The sequence below is a fragment of the Paramisgurnus dabryanus genome, chromosome 10, assembly GCF_030506205.2.
Source record: "Paramisgurnus dabryanus chromosome 10, PD_genome_1.1, whole genome shotgun sequence".
Classification (NCBI taxonomy): domain Eukaryota; kingdom Metazoa; phylum Chordata; class Actinopteri; order Cypriniformes; family Cobitidae; genus Paramisgurnus; species Paramisgurnus dabryanus.
Genome location: NC_133346.1, coordinates 2,532,429 through 2,553,966, shown reverse-complemented (window position 1 = coordinate 2,553,966; position 21,538 = coordinate 2,532,429). Strand labels below are relative to the sequence as shown.

The window sequence follows — 21,538 nt, the reverse complement described above, 5'->3', positions numbered from 1 at the left end:
ATAATTATGTGTATATAAATATACACATATGCATATAATATTTTAAGAAAAAAGTATATATTATAAATTAAATATTGATATATAATATAAATTATATTTTAGTATAAAAATGTATATACACATGTAAATATTTAAATATCTGCATGTGTGTGTATTTATTTATACACAATTATTATACACAGTACACCCACATATATGATGTAAACAAAAACTTTAATTTTGCAAACAATAGTCGCGATTAATCGTTATGCAGCCCTACCACAGAATGAGAAATATTAAATATTTTATCCACCTTGATTGCATGTGAGCGTAATCATAAAATTTTTTTAAAATATCATTGTATTCGTTATTTCTAAATGTAAATTTTAATCCGTATTTGTAATATTTGTCCTGACATATGCTGAAAACAGCTCTGTTTTCTAAATAATATTTGACAAATGATGTAAAAATGTATGTAAAAAAATCATATTACACTAAACTAAATGATTATATTTTATTTTTTATTTATTTGTTTGTTTATTTGACAGGGACAGTGCATGGCACTCGGCCATACCAGTATTAGCTACAAGCTAAATTTCATCTGTAGTCCCTCAAACAAGAAATAGTGACATACAAATTATCCAACAAACACTTATAAATATACCATAAAACATTATCACACAAGTAACCTCTCAAACAACAAAATTTCACATTCTTAAAATCACAATAAAACAGAACAGATAAAGTACAATATTAATACACATAACAATACAATTTTAAGATACATCAAAAAATTAATTTCCTTATTCCACATTTTTTATGAATATATTTATATTTAATTTAAAAAAATACTAGTTACACCAATTGACACAGACCGGTTACACCCCATGATATTTTTTGCAATTAACCCCCAAATATTCTTTTAAAATGAAATAAAACCAAAAATGTTAGTCTTGGTCCTCAAAAAAGAGAATGTATGCAAGTAATCTGCAAATTTATTTTTAAATTTTAACCCTTTTACGTTTTATTGAACCATACGGACACACAATTATTAACGTCACATCACTGACCCGATTATCACCATACAAATAATTTATTTAGTTTTTCATTTTTTTTTTAAAGTTCACCTGTTGTAGAAAAACCTGTAGGAAAACTTGCTTCACTTCACATCTATACTTGCAATATAAATACAATTTATTTTGCATGTCCGATATTGTAGTTGCATATCATGGGAGGCACCATGACACTGTTATATGTTTTTATGTATATGGTATTTTTTTTAAAATGTTTAATCATTTCATTCATTACAGTCAGCAAACAGTTTAGCGTTTAAAAGACGTCTTTTATCCATGAAAACACAGCCTAGACGTCTAGGCTAAAATGAGTAAAAATTTGATCTTACAGTGAAAATTAAATTGATCATAACCCAAAAAATAGCTAAAACCAAACGGCTTGTACTCAGTTTTGACTTTGCTTACATGATGCAATATCAGACATCTCACAAGTTATTTGGGCCTATTTGGGGGTCTATAGTTGAGCTAGATAGTTAAATTACAGCTATTGCTTACAGGGTAATGGTGTGTCTTTATCTCATCTTCATGATTTACAAAAACCTTTTCTAACCAATTCTCATCAGTAGTTTTGTTATTGCGACTGTTATTTAGTGTACAATGGGTTTTCTGCATAGCAAAATCACAGGTGTTAAATGTACCCTGCTGGTGTAGTGTGTATATATATGAGTCCCACCCTGTCTGGTGAGAGTGTACAATAACACCAGTGATTTTGCTGTGTAGTCGTCATCACATCGTGCATGTTTACATCATTTTAAACAAAAGTTCTTCTTATTTGTCAAGTGGAAAAAATGACTTTGTGCACCGTTAAATCATCTCTTTATATGCATTCTTGTATTGACTTCCAACGTTCGTGTTGGATTCTTGGATGATTTCCACTTATTTTGTAATTTTATCCAGTGGAGTTGTACAGGTGCTGGCCTGTGGGTCAGTTTTGTAAATGGCGAGTCAGTTTTTTTCCTTTTCTTTTTTTCAAAGCAGCTGAGCACTATTAAACCAGATGTGTTATTAAACAGCCAGGGACCATTTTTCTTTTTTTAGTTAAAAGAACAGTTCAGCTAAAACTTCTTAAAATCTTGACGTCCACTTCTTATGAGAGTAGTAATATTTTTCATGAATGAACAATTCGTGTCGAGCGTTATTAACTGTCTTAACTTTTGACATGATGTCGTAGCACTATTTGTAGGTGCAACCCAAATTAGATGGTCAACTAGACAGGCCACCAAAGTCCAAGGCTTCAGCTGTGACATTTTAATCGCAAGAAGTTTTCTCCAACTCCCAGTACTGTTGCCAGCAAAAGTGGCAGTGATGCATGCAAATGAGTCACGCTGAAGTGATCGGCATGTGTAAATATCATCCGTTCTGCTGGCATACGAGTCTGAACTGCTGACGTCACAAGGTGGTGTTTAGAGTTCCTTACACACGTTACAAATATTTGTCATGGCCTGTGGCTGCATGCAGAAGGTCTGTGGTTTGTCCCGTCTGACTGATTGATGCTAAGGGTACGGTTTCTGTCTGTGACATATCATGTGAAGTATTACAGAGGTGATCCAATGTCAGGACATTTGAGGACTTATTATATAACATTTTATATCATATTATGTTTGCAAGGTATTGTCATGTTGCAAAGTGTTTTTTTTTCATATATGGTTGCAAGGCTTTTAAAATAGTGGCAGTGCCTTGCTTATACTGTATACAGATGGTATCATGTAACTATAAGTGATTTGAGATCCATATCATCAGTTGAGGAACTGGACAGCAAAATTGAATACTTGTGATACAAGTATCTGTCCCGCTCCTACTTTAATTGTTGATTTAAGAGTGGTTGGGACTCGTGAGTGAATAACAATATTTGAATACAGTCGTGTGATCTTTTAGTCCTGTATGAATGCTGTGTTAAAAGGATACTTCAGCCAAATATTAAAAATACCCCATTATTTACTCACCCTCAAGCAATGCTAGATACACATCCCTATCATCTTTCAGACGAGCAAATTTTGAGTTATTTCAGTAAATGTCCTTGCTCTTCCAAGCTTTATAATGGTAGAAAACAGGGGTCAGGGAACACCTTTTAACTTTTAACCTTTAAAAAGGTAATGCACACGGCTACAAGGGCTTAATAAAGGTTTTTGTGTAAGAAAAATATCCATATTTCAAACTTTATAAACTGTAATAATTAGCTTTCGGTAATGACACCATCTTAGACTCACACGATTACTGGAAGCTAGTTATTATAGTTTATAAAATGTAAAATATCGATAACCTGCACTGTAAAAATACTTTTTTGTTGAATCAACTCCGATTTACAAGTCATTTCAACTTACTATTATTTATCTTGAATAGAGATGAGTTGTTATAACTTCAGGTGAGTTGTTATAACTTATACAATTAAGTTGACTTTTCGCAACTATATTTTATAAGTTGTGACAAATCATCTCTGTTGACATGACTTGCAAATCTGAATTGATTTAACAAAAAATTTTAAGGCAGCAAAGTTTTTTTTACAGTGTGCAAAGGATCTTTATTAACCCCTTGGAGCCGTGTGGATTACTTCTGTGAAGGATTGATGCACCTTTTACTGTGGGTTCACACCAGACGCATTTGAGGCGTCAAATTCGTGTCTATCGCGCTTAGTTAGACGCTTGAACATTTTGAGTGTATTCGTTTCATGTGAAAGCTGTGCGTGAAATTCTAGTCACCGAGACATTCACGCGGAAATTTTGCGACTCCGCTTGCTTCCTGTAATCACGTCACTACTAGAGCAAGCTCCTGATTGGTGCTCACAGCGCGTTTTTCCACCAAGTTCAGATTTTTACATTGAAATCACTCGCGCTTGACGCCTCTGCCGCAGCTGGTGTGAACGCAGCATAAGGCCTTCAAAATCAGAAACAGTACCTGATCCCCGTTATCTCTCATTATAAGCTTGGAAAAACAAGGACATTTACTTAATACTTTTTAATATCTCCAAATGTGCTCGTCTGAATAATGATTGTGAGTAAATCATGGGGTAATTTTGATATTTAGCTGCAGTATCGCTTTAAGTTCAGCACATTTCTGCAAAATTCAAACACTTGTTATGTAAAATGTTACTATACAGTGCTGTAATCACTTCACACATGTTGGTAGGTAAAAGCCAAACTATTTAACGCCCAAAGAATGTAAATTACATCTCAGTGCATTTAAATTCTGCAGAGAACACCAGTTTTTATCTGCTTTGCTTTTGTATAGTATTTTGGACAGATGGTCTTGGATTTTGTCTGCAGTTTTTCATCTGTAACATTTATCTTTAATCGTTGAATCTGTTGTCAGGAATTCTAGAGATCATTCATTTCCTGCTTATACATGTGGTTTCTCCATAGTCCTGTAATACATTTTAAAGGTATACTATACTTTTTTTTGAAAATATGCCAATTTTCCAGCTCCCCTAGAGTTAAACATTTGATTTTTACCATTTCGAAATCCATTCAGCTGTTCTCCCGGTCTAGCGCTACCACTTTTAGCCTTAGCACAATGCATTGAATCTGATTAGATCATTAGCATCGCACAAAAAATAACCAAAGAGTTTGGATATTTTTCCTATTTAAAATTTGACTCTTCTGTAGTGACATCGTGTACTAAGACTGAGGGAAAATTAAAAGTTGTGATTTTCTAGGCAGATATGGCTAGAAACTGTTCTCCCATTCTGGCGTAATAATCAAGGACTTTGCTGCCGTAACATGGTTGCAGGAGGCGCAAAGATATTACGCAGTGCCCATAATATCATTGCACCTTCTGCAGTATTTAATTATATTAAATAGTCCCCTACTATTGAAAGTAACCGAGGGGACTTTTTTTGGCTGCTGCGTAATATCATTGCGCCTCCTGCAGCCATGTTACGGCAGCAAAGTCCTTCTTGATTATTACGCCAGAATGAGAGTATAGCTATTTTGAGCGTGATGCTAAATGGTCTAATCAGATTCAATGGATTATGCTAAGCTAGGGCTGTGACGACAACCGCGTCACCGCATCACCGCAGTAATGAGATGCCAACCACGGTGCTGAGTTCATCATCGTCATCACCGCACTTTTTTATATTTTCTTTATTTTGCTGGTGAAAGTTACAGAAGTTATATGGTGTATGATATGAACTATACACAAAAGTCATTGTTAATCATAATTTACTGTCTTCCATCCTGTGTTCAAGGGTTCTAGAGAAAAAACTGCTTTCCGCACAAGCGGGAGGGACGGTGCATTAAACATATATAGGGGTTTATTATGTGCGCATGTCTTATAATTGTTATTTAATTACTTAGTTTCAGTACTTAAATACACACAATAGCCTACTGTCACGGGCGCAATCTTCTTAAACATGAAGCCATTAATTTAAGCGCGTCATGCCCAGGTGCTCTGATATTTATTGCATGCCATGGAACTGTACCAACTCACTCACTGCGCGAATAACAAAATCTCAAGTGCAAGGAAATCTCACAGCCACGCGCATTACATTATTCAGGTGCAAGAAGGTCACCGGGCAGCACGAAATGCGCGTTGGTACTGATAATAATAGCATAATTATTTAAAACTATAATGGTCAAACATGCCAACTATAGTTATGAAGGCTAGCGCGGTCGGCTGTAGACCTATATGTCTGACTATCGTAGCGAGGAAATGCCACTATCTAAAATCACATCTTGTGATGATTAACTATCATGTGGCGTTTGTCGGACTTGGGAGCACCAAACATACCTTTAGTAAAGCATAAAACTTCAGCCCATCAACGACGACAGTTGGAAATCTCCAAGACTTTTGCGAGAGGAGCAAAGTACCATAGTGACATCAGTCAGGCAGGTGAGGGCTTACTGACCGCGTGACCCGTTAATGCTGTAAACTAATTTCTCCAGCTCGGGATCAAAAAAGTTTTATTATCTTCTTAATTATGTAAATGGACAGCAGTAATTTAAAGCATTGATTGGAGTATCCATAAGTTTTGCACAGTTATTTACAGGATGATGCAATACGTTATTTCGTTTCGTATCTGCTTTGAAAAATTATAATTAAACATATTAACTATAGTAACATGAAATAGTATTTATTTTCGTTTCTTTTGAGTTTAATATGAATTATGGAACAGTTTTTGTCATTGTTTGTAACCCATTTTATTGTGCAATAAATTATTTAACGTTCAACCCATTGCGTTTGGAGGAGTGCGTTATATCCACGGAGTGTTACCCGAAAAACACTCTAAAAATGTCTAAAGAAATTGGAATCAAGGTTTTGCTTACAAGAAACAATGTTAAGCTCGGCATGTTCTTTCTAGTTTTTTTCAGGTTGCTATTGTATGAAATGTATTGTACAAAATGGGTTATAAACGATGACAAAAAATTATATAATTATTATATATATTATATATAAAAATATATATATGTATTGCTATATATATATATATATATATATATATATATTATACCTATGGAAATAAATATTATTTTATGTTGTTATTGCTAATATAATTTGTTGTTTTAATAATAAATAACACGACTTTTCCGATGCTTTGCGGGGGTGGGGGGTTGTGCTTTTGGGCTTTGGGGGTTACTGTTGTGCGGTTAACCGCATAACCGCATGATTTTTTTTATGCTTCACCGCGGTGAGAAAATATCCTAACTGTCACAGCCCTATGCTAAGCTATGCTAAAAGTGGTACCGCCAGCACGGAGATCGCCTGAATGGATTCCAAAACTGTAAAACTCAAATGTTTAACTAGGGGAGCTGGAAAATAAGCATATTTTCAAAAAAAGTGGAGTGTCCCTTTAAACGTGGCCTACAGTATGTTTCACCATCAGTGTCACACCAGGCTCTTGTGTTGTGATTTATAGTTTTTGAGTATGAAGAACACACATTAGCGTGAAAAGTGTTAATGAGGAGAAAATGTGACTGAGCGCTGTAAAAGCATGTCAGCAGGGAGCGCTAGATCGCTTTCCAACTGTGTTTCTGAGAACCTTGCATGACCACCTTAAACTGTTACATAAACGGCTTCATCTGCAGACTGGCATTGTGTTGGTATGGTGAAGTTTGAAGCGATTCTTTCCTGTACCTGCTGGGTCGCATTAAGGCACATGAACGGACCACTGGTTTATTCAATGTGTGTATAAAGCGCCGACAGGTTTACACTGCAGGGGTCGGGATGTGACCTTGTACACCGCTGTAGTGTATCCTGACCTGGCTGTGTTTGACATTTACTGTTTTAGCCAGCCAGCGGTAACTCCTCACTGTACTACAGACAAAAACAAACGTTGGTCCTGCAAGCCTGTATGACTTGCATAACTCCTGACATCTTTAGCCATCTGATATTTTTGGAAGGGGGATAAGAAGGGGATGCATGCATGCGTCTGAAACACTGTAACATTTACATTAATGCCTATTTTCCTTTATACCATCGATCAGAGGCCCCTTTGAGTTCTATAGAAGGGATAAAAATACTAAGGAAGTCAATGGGGCCTCTGATTGGTTTGGTTACAAACATTCCTCAAAATATCTTCCTTTGTGTTCATCAGAACAAAGAAATGTATACAGGTTTGTAACATCATGAGAGTGAGTAAATGATGACAGAAGTTTCATTTTTGGGTGAACTATCCCTTTAAGAGGGGCACAATATAAAGAAGGATTTTTGTGTTATGCAAAGAACTAGTCTCTTTAATTTAGACTTTCTAATCTAATCTTATTTAATCTCTCTAAAGGTAAATATTAAATATGCGCTATCAAGCATCTAATTAAACATTAACCCTAATCCTACAGTCCAAAATTGCAGGGAAGTAGATTCAGAAACCACATTACATAGCTCAACTGTATGAAACTGCAAGTCTCTGGAGAGTTAAGGAGGAAATGTGGAGTGGTTTAGCTCATGGGTGTGTGTGGTTGAGTGTTTATCAGTTGATGTTCCTGCAGGCATAGGGTGGGTGACAGACAGAGACCCTACTGAGGGTTAAAGATTGTAGATGTTCTCCAGCAGCAGATAAAGCCATGAGAAAATATGTTCTCCTTTATCTTAACTTCAGTTCTCTCGTCCCTGAGGAACGGCAGGAGAGATGGATAGCGTCTATAAATAGTTTATTCCTAAACATTGCATATTAAAAATAGTGTCAGTACACATGTATGACCACATAAGATTTTATGTTTATGTTTATACAATCATCACTGTTTCTAGAGTAAAATATGTTTAACTCCCACATGCTCCGACATGCTGTCTCAAGGGACATAACCATCTGGGACACCTTTTATTTTCAGCAACCAAACATCAGTCATGCCTGGCCACCCTAACTTTTATTATGTTTTTCAGTATGTGACCTACTGGTGCTCAGTAACTGTAAATATTGTAACTTTTCTAGTAACATACAGGTTTTTCCTAGTAGTGGTCTAGTATGACATCGCTGTTGCTTATTTTACACAGCTTTATTCATGCCAAGTTACTATCAAACATGCTTCTTTAGCAATGTGTTTATTATATTTTCAGTTTGCATATCACATCAAATTATACAATATAAAACAATTCCCCCCATTCCCCCCACACCCCTTTCACAAACGAATGAAAGAAATTTTTTTTTTTAAGGATACAGGTCTGTGTAAAGGATCATAATGTTACCCTATTCCCCCAAAGCTTGTTCATTTGGTAACAGGTTAGCATAAACAGGTTTGTGCTTTAAAACTTAGTAAAGTGTTTCCAAACATATTCAAAACATGTTTCTTTTTTTTACAATATATCAATATGTTATTTTTTCCATTGACATGCTTGACGCCATTTCTTTAATCCACATATCAAACATGCTTTTACTATTAAGTCTTTTTATCTGTTATAGCATTCTGATGTCAGATGGCTTTTATTTTAATGGACCGGTTAAGAAATATTACCCCTGATGGTATTTTTTTACTTTTTTGTAAGAAAATAACCTACTTAACCCGTTAACTGGCGCTGTCCCGTGAGTTTACTTCAATATTTTTCAACAAACTATATATTGTTGGATAGGTTTGAGAATGAAGTTTTCATTTTTCTAAACCTTTTAGCAGTAATAATAATGCAGTAGCTGTAATTTATTCATTTGTGACAAGAGTATGCAGCAAACCTCACAGCAAACCAACACAAACCTCAGTTTTTAATTTTTTTATGTATTAAAAATAATACTATTGCATTTTTTATTTATACAAATAAATGTAAACTGCTATAAAAAATTCTATATTCAACTCCAGACACTTCCGTAAAAAACATTAAAGCGTCGTCTTTAAAACAAGACCAAAATTAGGCTTCTAGACCAAAAAATGACTTTAATTTGAAGATGTAACTTCTAGTTAACTCATTCCCCGCCAGCCTTTTTTACAAAAGTTGCCCGCCAGAATTTTTCACAAGAGTTTCACAAAATGCCTTCCAGGAACTTTTTCTTCTACAAATATATAAGCATACAAATATATCAAATTAAAGAACAGACCTGCTTTTAAACAAACAAACAAAAAAAAAACAGGAAAAAAATGAGTTTTTTTAGATATCAGATTCAGAACGATTATAAAACATACACAGAGTTTAAAATGTTAAAAAAATTAGTTTTTGCTTCAGTTATTTATAAATTGGGTAATCTTATGGTTAATAGTGGAATTACAATTACCATAAAAACTCACTAGGAAAGCGTCATTGGCCGGGAAATGTTTTCTCTTAATTGACGAGATAACTCGTCAATGGCGGCGGAAGAGTTAAAAACAACGTTTAATTGTTAACTTGACTGTATTTTACCTACTATAAATTATGACCCTTCCTGATACCCAGCTGATAAAATCATTGTACAAAATATAAACATTTTGCAAAAAAATAAATTAACCTTGATATCTTTAATACTGACTAAGGTCATGTTAAACATAGAAATCAGTGTAAAATCAATGACTGAAATTAAACTTTGATGTGATCAGGGTCACAATTATAAAACCAATTAAGCTACAAGTTTCCAAATTTGTTTCCACAGTAGGGTTGATTAGAAGAGCATTAGCAGGTATTAGCGCTGGGTTTCTGTTTAAGCGTTTGTAAATTGAAATATTTTATTTATTTACATAAATCCACACAGTGAAGCTCTGTTTTGTGTGTTGGTAAGATTTTGGTCAGAGCAGTTCGGGTCACCTCTGTTTTTCGGGCGATTCAGTGCGGTTTGTGTGTTCATGTTGATCTGATGTGACTGTGGGCAGCAGGCTCGCTCTTTACTGCAGCAAACACAAAGAGACATTTATGACCACCAATATTTTTATAATACAGACCTTTTGCTGCATGTAATATAAGGCCAGTTAAAGAAAGGAAAGTGCACAGAGCTTATGTAATAAATCACAACTGAAGTAAGCGTTTGCAGGTGCATACGATAGAAAAATCACTGAAAAGTTCATAAGTTACCTCAATTTTTTTCTTAACAGCAACGGGAGTAAACGTAAACTTTGATGAAGTCTCCTGTATTGCAGATATTTATTTTGGGATACTCCAAAATTACCCCATGATTTACTCATACCTATAAGCCCATCATCTTTCAGGCAAACACCTTTGTAATTATTTTAGTAAATGTCTTTGATTTTTTATAATGGTAGAAAGCAGGGATCAGGGAACATCTTCTGACTTTGACCCCAAAAAAGTGATTTCATCCTTCACAAAGGTAATCCACATAGGTCCAAAAAGTTAATAAAGGTCTTCTGCGAGTAATTGATGAGATTTTGTAAGATTTTTTTTCATATTTATCATGTTCCAAACTTTATAAACTGTAATAACTAGCTTCCGGTCACAGCGCCATCTTGGACTTACGCGAGAGTCTAACTGTGCATTCACACCAGATGCAGTAGAGGTGGCAAAAAACACGCTATTCGCGTGAAAGCCGCACGTACAATTCTAGTCATTTGAGACATTCACGCAGAAATTCGCATCATGGGAGGAGGGGCTTCTGCGACTCCGCTCGCTTCCTGTAATCATGTCACTCCTAGAGCAAGGTCCTGATTGATTAACACATCACGAATATCCGCCAACGTTCAGATTTTCAACTTGCGCGTTTCCCGCGTCAACGCTCAATTCGTGGTGAACGCGCCTTCCGCGCTGTGCCTTCCGCGCGTTCCGCACCAATTGCGCCACGCCATTCGCGCTTACCGCGCTTGTCTTTGCATTGACTTAACATGTAAATCACTCGCACTTGCCGCCTCTTGTGGTCTGGTGTAAACGCACAGCTAGCGTAGTGTTCGTTGCCATGCCGTCGCGTGAGTCCAAGATGGCATCGTTGCCAGAAGCTAATTACTATATTTTACAAAGATTCAAGTCTGGATATTTTTCATACAATATCGCATGTTACATAATAGGAGTGCTTGTTAGGATTTTAGTGATGTTTTGAAACAACCACTACTCCTAAAGTAAGGTTGAATAATCAGTTGAACGGTTATTTGTTGATGCACTTTGAAATAGTTTAGGAATGTGTCATTTACTTTAACTGTAAAATCAGATCCAGTTCACCTAATAGTGCCCAGCTTTGCAGGTGCGCTAAACTAACCTTACTTGTGTGCCTGTTAAAGTCAAAGGTCTAGTGTGTTCACATAAATTAACCAAACATAACATGCAGAGCACGTCAGCCACGCGTGACATTGAAAGCGTTCATTCAGCAGTGTCTGCTCCAGCTGCTTTGTAATTCCCGGTATCCACATTTTGTTATGTCACAAGATATTTTTGATTTATGATCAGGCATTACGCTGTGTTACACCCTGCATAAAAACATCAGTCAGATTTAGAGGAGAAATTGAATTGTGTCACATGGAGTGATCTGTCAATGGGCTTTTCATTCCGGTTACTCAGAGGAGAAAATTGAACGAGGATTGAAGGTGCTTAGTTGGACAACATGCATAATTCTGTAAGACAGGCGTTGCTGCTGAGTTGTGTGTTTGCTATTTTCTCCTTGTCCAAAAATGGCATTAGCCAAGCATGTTGGGGCACCCTAAGGGTTGTGTGATGATGGGTGTGTTAATGCAAAAGACACAGTTGTCGAGGTTGGGGTGGAATGTACTTAATGTATGTATCATCCAGAAGAAATAATGTTTTTTGATGAGATGTTGCTCTGTCAAAGCTTACTGGGCTTAATGAAGGTCTGAATAAAGTTTAGGAACTTTGTTTCTGCCTTACACTGCCTTACAAACCCTCATTTGTACCATTTGGGTGCTGATGTGTACCTTTGAGGTACTAATATGCACCCCTGCAAAGGTGTACTTTTTTTAAAGGGTTCCACCCCAGTAGCTATGTTTTCATTAAAGATTTGCGTAAAACTTTACCGCTATTTTCTAAAAAGTATTGCGAAACGACGGTGTTTCCATTAACCAATGTTATGCAACTAAAAACGTAATTTTGTTTTCTCGCAATAAATCATTCCAAAACCACAGGGACGGGTGTGTTTCTTCTTCAGACAGCGCCGCGCAGACCAGCATGCCGATGACATCAAAATACCGCTAGCGCAACTGGAATGCATACAGAGGAGTCGACTCCCAAATCGCTCTTGGGTCATTTTGATATCATGCACTTGTCGGTTCTTCGTTGTCGAACACACCTCTTGTATCTTGTCCTCCAATCAAACATAAAGCACTATATTTGAAAAAATGATCATGTGACTTTTACGCATGTCAGTTGACCTGTAAATGTGAAGAAAAAAAAACTGACAAAAAATTACTATATTACTCAAGCATTTTTTTGTATTTTGTGCGAAATTACGATGTTTCCATTGGGCGCATTTTCAATTCGCCATTTCAATTTGCGCAATTTAAAAAGTAATGGAAATGCAGCTACTGACATCTTTTGTTCCTTATTCAGAGAGTGTGGCACAAATAAGATAATTATAAAAAAAGAAAGAATTATTATAATACAGTAACATTTATCACACAAAGGTGTGAAGCAATTTTTTGTGTTTTAATACCAGCCTTAAATATATCTGCAAACAGGGCTGTGCAATTAATCGTTAATCAATTATTGTGCGATTATAAATTCCCTTCTGCTGTGTTTGTATGGCAATTCGAAGGCACCACTGATTTGACACATGTAGCCTATTGCAACACTTACTTAACCTCTCAACGCGCACTAATTCGTTGGCGGGATGACATCAGTTTTTTTTAACGCTGCTAAAAATATCTATATAGCCTACCGTCTACAAACATTAATAATATTAACATTACTATACACCGTTTAAAAGGTCTACGGGTTTAGCATCAGTGTATGGTCTCTGTTTTGAGATACAGATGCTCGACTAGCCTCATAAATATAGTATTTTGTGACAGAAGTCCAAATGACAACATGCAAAATATAAACGGGACTTCTTACCTTTGTGTTGATATAACGATCACGAGTTGAATCCAGTCTGTTTCAGATGTGTGAATAACCCATGAAAACAATCTAATAAAAACATCCAATGACCATTTTTGTCCACAAATGTGTATAATCCATGAAAAATAGATATATAGTCTGTTGTTTACATCAGATTTCGCACGAACATCTTGTAATAGAATATAATATGCAATCTGAGGACTATTTACGTCATGACACTTTATATGAGATTACACTTTAGGTTCCGATAAACACATAAACCTGCGTTCAAACTTTGTTTCTAAAAGTAGGCGGGAGTATAATACATAATATCCAAACAGCTTCATCAAATATCGGGATGTCATCTGACTCACTCGTTCCTCCAATGACTTCATGGAAAATAATGATAGACAGAGCGTGTAGCCAATTAGATAACAAATCCAACGATCTTTGTGTGACGTTTTATTTCCTGGTGTGGAAACGGCATTTTATATGCTAAGAATAAACAATAATAAGAACGAACGTGTATGCATGTAAAAAAAGACTTTTATTTTGGGGCTGACTGGCACTTAGAAAAAGCACTAGTCTTACAAAAACCCTTGCAAGAACCTCATTTTTGGGCCTATTGACCTCAAAACGTGAAACATGGCTTTGGCATCATTGCATTTCTAGGTTTCACACACATATTAATCATTAAGATTTTAGTATTAAAAATGATGTTATGCAAAAAAAATTTATTCCAATGTACTTCAGCCTCTCTAACGTTTTTAATTTTTAACTTAAAATGATTTTGAAACCTGAAAAATTAAGCTCAAAGTGTCTTCTTATGTGTATACTCTAAATGGTTAAGTAAATACAACCCTTTTTGTTAAAGTAGGTCTTTTCATGGTTTGGGTGTTTTAAGAGGTTAATAAAAAGGTTAAATAAATGCATGTTTTTAAAGTCACTGAGTAATCGTGATCATGAGTTTTACTTAAGTAATTATGATTATGATTTTGCCCATATTTAAGCAGCCCTATTTTCAGATCAAAGCACATGCGAGACCTTTAACTTGAAGACTATAATTTAGCACTTAAAAGCGGTCTTGAAGAAACAATTGAGATATATGCAAAACCTTTTTTTTGTGTGTTCATAGTGTGGAGACGAGTGCAAGCTCCAATTTCACACAATCCATTCAGTGTTAATCCTTTAAGTATTCGTTTTGTGTGCATATCTGTCATTGCTCTGACCTTTCAGTTATTGTGATCAGGTTTAATTCCTGCTGCACAAACAGGCTTCTCCAGCTGTCACAATGTGTGCTTTATTTAGCGCTGTGCGATGTTGGCCGGTCACAGTTTCCCTTGTAGGGCCCCTTGACGCTGAAACACACACAAACATACACATCTAGTCGCACAGTCTCTCACAAACACACACACACACACACACACACACACACACACACACACACACACACACCCTGTTCTGCCCTGAGTCGGTGCTGCAGCAGAGAGCTGGTAGACGTTCGCAAGACAAGAACCAAGAACACTGCCGTTCTGTCCAGAGAGAGAAAGAGAGAGAGAGAAAGGAGGAGCACCCTGGGGTTAGGAAGAGAGAGAATGTATGAGAGGATAAGCGATAGTGACTTGTGTGAATGTTGAGAGGTTTAGCACGTGCTAACAGCTGCTTTGACCGCATTCATTGGATTCTTTCTGCACAATACAATCATCTGCGCGATGGCTAGACCTCGCCGGCACGGGATCAGTCTTCCCAGATGGGGCACGGGAAAGCAGGCAACACTAAGATGACACGGTATATTTTTTTCCTCCATCTCATCCCCTTACGGCTACTCCACCCATTCCTTCGGCAAACAGCAATTAATTAATTCAAGCTATCTACAATAAATGGATCAATAGCTTACATGGTGCTTGAGAGGAGTGGAGTGCTTTCTTCATTTTAGGATTTACATGACTAGATCGGAATACTGAGGACAACAGGACCGGATAGGACCTGTCATCCTTCTGTCTATGGCAACCGCGCCGTCTGCGCCAGGAATTCTACAGATGAGGGACAACGCGCGTCTCCGGGTTTCCCGAAGGCACGGGCGCGCACGTCTTTCGACCAAATGAAGAGAAAAAGAGATGAAGAAACGGTTAATAATAAGACTTCACAATGAGGATGCACAATGAGTTTAAAAATGCGCACAAAAGGCAGCGGACAGACCCACGTGCTGCTCTTTGTTTGTTGTTTTTGCTGTACTACTACAGAATAATCCCTTAACACAAAGACTAGCTGCAGTTTCTTTGGCGTGAATGACACATTTGACACGCATTTCGTTGCCTTAAATGTTTATTTATGCACGCGCTAAAGTATCGTATCAAGACTCTTCTGTGGAATAGCACGCTACTGAGATGATGTTTTCTTTGTCAGTCTTTTTGTTTCTGAGATGCATGGAGCACATTACAGTTTGTAGAGGATATAATGGCTATCCTGAGGACTGTGTAAAAGTTATTTATTTCTAAAAGGGAGACGCCGACCGAACCACACCTTCGCTTAAATGAAGACCGGCCGCAATTACACAGGAAGGGAGAAAAAAATGATGCACGTCAACAACTTCCCGTTTCGAAGGCATTCCTGGATATGGTGAGTATAGTGAGTAGAAAACAACCCTACCTGAAGGGAAAAGATTTGCTTTAGATTTGTTTACACACCAAGCCCACAAGGATCTACGTGTTAGCCTGTAGATTTGTATTAATCTTGAAGTTAATGTCAGCATAGTTTGTGCTGATGGTGGTGAGGTTTAGCTTCATGGGCTGAAAGGTCCGGGTGGTTTTCACAAACATCACCTTGCATCACATTACGCTTGCCCAGCGCTACCACAGGCCACAGAAACTCAAAGCTATCACCGTCAAAGCTATTTATTTCCACATTCGGTATAGGTGACCTTTTTGTTTTCATCCCTCGTTGGGTGTGTTTCACGCTATAAGTAAAGCTGCTACATGGATTCACCTGGCAGCTTTGGGATTTCACAAGATCCCTTAGACAAAACTCCTGTCGACACCCGAGTATGAATAGCAGGCTCTGATGTCATCGCCCCGATGTGGAAAGCCAGCAAAACAAAACAGAGCCACTCCAGCATAGATAGGGTGCAATGAATCAGGCGTGACAGCAGCGTGCTTTGGGTTTTCTCAAAGGCTCTGCGGCATCTTTAATGGCATCGCTCTGACGTGCCGCTTTTACGATTGTGATGAATGAGGTAACAGGAAAGTTAGCGTGTGGCACATGTACAGTTGAACGAGGCATTAGTTCAGAGGAGGGCCGGGTTTTTTAGAGGATGCAGAGTAACCTGACATGGCAAATCAAACTTTTATTTTCTACTTAAGCACATGACATTAAACAAACCTTTGGTGCTCCTTGAGTTGATACTCAAGCCAACACTTCTTAAATATTTGGAAGGAAAACAATAATTTGCATGACTCGCACCATGCTATTTCTTAAAACTGCAAGTACACATTCAGATAATCCTGGGAGTGTGCATCTTTAAAGTAAATTAAGTGTTTGTCTGATCCCTTCTTGTGGTTATTTGACAAATATATAGACTTTTGTATAAGTGCTCAAAAATTCACAAACTACAGGCCCTTCTGCCTTAAGGGTTGTGTTATAGCCTTAAGACAGCGCTTTCATCTCTGTCTTCCCTAAGGCAGTGAAAACAGTTTAGTAATACATGTAATGCAGTTATTGTGTTTTTTAGGTGAAGACATGTTAAACCTTATTAACTCTGTTGCTAAGAGTCATAGTCATTGTAATTAACTTCATAACATTCATTCTGTCATACTATAAAAATAGATTTTTTATTATGTCAAAACTCAACATGACATTACAAAAATATGACGATTCTTCCTAAATACAAAAACCAGAATGAGCACAAGCTTCATTTCAGCCAATCATATCACCTTATGCAAATAACCTAGGCAGAGCCAGCCAATTAAGTTTATGGAAGACCGGAGCTTGTGTTGCGGCCACAGTGATTGGCTGTTGGCCACGCTTCAGACAAGCCTTCCGTTAAGCGTTAACGCTTACGCCTCTTGTGAATGTACCGTCACACTTTAAATACGGTCATAAGGGTCAATGTTGTGAAATAGAGATACATCATCTGAAATTTCAATATTCTAAATCAGTCCCTCCAGAAAAACGCGACTATGCGATCGCCTGATTCAACGCATAATCAGCCGAAGTCCAAATATTTATGCTGGGGCTGCAGTTTTTCAAATACGCCACACTTTCGCTGCATAAATTGCAGATTTTCGTGCGCAAAATATGCAGGGCTTGCATGATTTCATAATCCCTGCATTGTCGTAGCAAAAATCTTAGCAGAAAGTAGAAAAATGATGCATTTACTTCACAAAAGCGCAGCCATGTCCCCTGTTGCCATGGGAACATTATGAAGTGGCGTGATTATGTGACATGAACATCATTGAAAAGCTGCAAACAGTTTTTGCAAGTTCCCGCAATTTTTGCAAGTTCCCGCAATTTCATTGCATAAAATTGCATAAATATCTCCCATTTTCAATCGCATTTTTTGCCCACAACTGTCACAAAAAAAACCTCTGCGTTTTTCTGATAGGACTGCTAACAACATTTTTAATTGATGTCGGGTTTGTTGGGATGGTCCAAGATAAAACTATTTAAAAACCTGGAATCTGAGGGTGCAAAAAATCTTAATATTGATAAAATCGACTTTAAAGTTGTCCAAATAAAAGCAACACATATTACTAACAATACATACATTTTTCTATATATTTACGCTAGGAAGCTTATAAAATATCTTTACTTAATACCTTTATGATTTCTGGCTTTAAAAAATTATATTTTGACTCATAAAATGTATTGTTGGCTATTGCAACTAATATACCTGTGTGACTTATGACTGGTTATGTAGTCCAGGGTCACATATTGTCTGTGTTATTATTGGAACACCACATTTTGTGTTACCTTTTAATTTATTTTAGCATAAGAATTAACACATCCTTTTTAGAGTATATTTGCAAAATAGATATACAAATATACAAATGTACAAAATAGATATATAAATAGTCACAAATTGTTGCCCATCATCTGTGGCTGAGATGATGTGGGCTCCAAGTAGAAAATACATACATGGTTTTTGTAAAAACAATAGTACAATTGCCTAAATTTCATCTAATAGCAGTATGTAACAGTTGCACAATATTCATACAGTATTTGTAATGTCTACATACTTTTATGCATGCTTTTCCCGATATGTGACCATGCCTTTGAAAACCCAGCTAAAATCATGTTTTGTGATTTCCTGTTTTCTACATAAAATCATTCTACTTAATATAAAGAACATTCTGTGTAACCTTGATATCTTTAATATCGACTGAGTAATGTCATGTCAAGGATGAAATTAATGCAAAATCAATGATAAAAATCAAACTTTGATGCTCCTAATCTCATCATTATGCTGGATTCACACCAAATGCAAAGAGAACGTCAAATTCACGTCTACCGCATTGAGTTTGCCGCTTGAACATTTTGAATGCATTCGCGCGTCTAGAGCGAAATAGACTCATGTAAAAAGCAAGAGTTTGAAGCGAAATATCAGTCGTTCCTCAATGTTGAGTAAGTGACTCCGCACGTAAACACGTCTTTACATTGACTTAACATTGAAGTCATTTGCGCCAGACACTTCGGCCACAGGCAGAAAATATATATTAGTGACAATACCCGATCGATACTGTTTACTGGCCCAAGTGCTTCTCACGTTGGCCTTGGGTCCTTTATGGTGAACTCTGACTTAGATATTGAAATGGGTTCATATTTTATATACACGCATACAGTTGATCATAATTCCTATAGCCTAATCATAAACCTAACAAAATGTTTAGCATTTTAGAAAACTGGCAGCTTTCTTGTGTGGTTTCATAGGCTGAAAGCTCAACCGCATTTAAAGTATTTTCACTGATCTACAGAGATGAGCTCTAAGCAGCTTGTAAAGGTCAAAGGTGGTCAGCTTGGGTCACATCATACGGTTTGGTTTCACATGAATGTGCTCATTTGTTCTTTTCGTTCATGGATGAGATTGTTTGGCTGAACCTTGGACCTTTCTGTGCACCATTGTGCTGTTACTAATTGGTCCAATCAATTACAGCAACAAAGCATTGCAGTAAAATAATGAGGGATGAACAACAATTCTCTGCTTCGGCTTTCTGTAATGGCTATCGTAGCCCCTGAGTGTTTTCGCACCTAGTTGGTCCGAGCCCTCCAAATGCTCTTGGAGCGGTCTAGTGTGTATATTGGCACCATTGTGGGGTACAAGGGATCAACTCACTTTCTCTAACCAATCAGTTATCTACAGTATTTACACGTCACATTTCAGTAACGCACTCGCTTGGAACCTCAACTGAGGTGGTATTAAAAAAATTGGGTACTACATACCATACCCAGTAGAAAAGCCCCCAAAAGTGAGGTCTACCGAGCCGTACCGTGCTTATATAACATAGAAAAGCACCATATGTAAACAAACTAAGTGATCTTAAACCTTCCAAAAAGGACCCAAAAGCAAACCATACTTAGGGGGCGTGTACACCAAAGCTTTTAACTCTTTCCCCGCCATTGACGAGATATCTCGTCAATTAAGAGAAAACGCTTCCCCGCCAATGACGAGATTTTCCGTCTTTCCGCAATACCGCTATTATCCACCAGGTGGCGCCCTTCCGCAACTTTTTAAACCCGGAAGTATTGCCCTATGGCAAGCAGGTGCATGTCCGTGTCTGTTTTAAAGATCGCTCTGAATGGGATCTCTATGAAAAGTCCGTCACAAAAATTGAATTATCTCTGCTTTTTGCTCAAAATGTGGTGTTTTTGCAGAAACCTACCCATATTCAAAAGCTGATTGCAAAAGAACTACTAAAGGTAGGATGAAACGTTTTTTTTTTGTTTGAAAGCAGAGGGTCTGTTCTTTCATTTGGTATATTGTATGTTTATATATTTAAAGAAGAACATTTTCTGGAAGGCATTAAACTTTGGTGAAAATCATGAAAAAACGCTGGCGCTGGCTGGCAACTTTTTTTTAAAACGCTGGCGGTGAAAGAGTTAAATGCGACTGAAAACGGCAGGCGGACGCCGACTGCCAACTTGTTTTTTAGTTGACTGCCAGCTTTATTCAGCTGAGCGCTTTGGTTGCTGTAATACTTCTGCTTTGTTTATCAGTCGTTGAACGATGGGCTGGTTGATTGTTGTGATGTTTATCCCGCCCCTCCTCCAATATGATTGGACGGCCGTGTGAGAACTGACATTGACGAGCTGAGCTTTTCACCCAAAGTTGAATATTTTTTAACTCTCTGCGCTCAGCGCTGAGCGTAGAAAAACCGCCGAGCGCTGGGTTTCAGCACGGAAAAAATTCCAGCTGCTTGCTTTTTTGAAAAGCACTGCGTTTCCTTTTGAATCAACTGAAAAAATGCGCCGGCCACTGGCGGAAACGCTTTGGTGTGCACGCCCCCTAAGGTAAAACTTTTAAACGCGACTAAAAATGAGCGCTTTGGTTGCTTTAATACTTCTGCTTTGTTTATCAGTCGTTGAACGATGGGCTGGTTGATTGTTGTGATGTTTATCCCGCCCCTCCTCCACTATGATTGGACGACCGTGTGAGAACTGACATTGTTGAGCTGAGCTTTTCACCCAAAGTTAAATATTTTTAAACTCTCTGCACTCAGCGCTGAGCGTAGAAAAACTGCCAAGTGCTGGGTTTCAGCACGGAAAAAATGCCAGCTGCTGGCTTTTTTGAAAAGCACCGCACTTCCATTTGAATCAACTGAAAAAATGCGCCGGCCACTGGCGGAAACGCTTTGGTGTGCACGCCCCCTAAGGTAAAACTTTTAAACGCGACTAAAAATGCCTGGAGGACGCTGAATGTCAGCTGTTTTTTCAGCTGAGCGCTTTGGTAGGTGTGATACTTCATCTGTGAGCCGGTTGGTTGCTGTGGAAATGTCCTGCCCCTCCTCTACTGTGATTGGACAGCCGTGTGAGAACTGACATTGACGAGCGGAGCTTTTCACCCAAAGTTAAATATTTTTCAGCTCTCGGTGCTCCATACTGAGCGTGGAAAAACCGACAAGCGGCGGTTTTCAGCGCCAAAGAAAAATGCTAGCCGCTGGCTTTTTTGAAAAACGCCAAGCTACAAT

At 37.5% G+C, this 21,538-nt stretch overlaps 1 protein-coding gene across 9 annotated transcripts in view; it reads left to right on the top strand.

The window, feature by feature from the left end:
- The window catches only part of LOC135745133 (3',5'-cyclic-AMP phosphodiesterase 4D), a 218,438-nt gene that overhangs the window by 118,827 nt on the left and 78,073 nt on the right, over window positions 1–21,538 (top strand). The window contains exon 1 of one of the 9 annotated variants that reach the window (XM_065263537.2): window positions 14,808–15,977. The exons of 7 other annotated variants lie outside the window; for them this stretch is intronic. In XM_065263537.2, coding sequence (XP_065119609.1) covers window positions 15,892–15,977 — 86 coding nt within the window. In that variant the 5' untranslated portion in view covers window positions 14,808–15,891. Of the gene's footprint in view, window positions 1–14,807; window positions 15,978–21,538 lie in introns of those variants that run through there. One more of the 9 variants, XM_065263552.2, reaches the window with a different exon arrangement.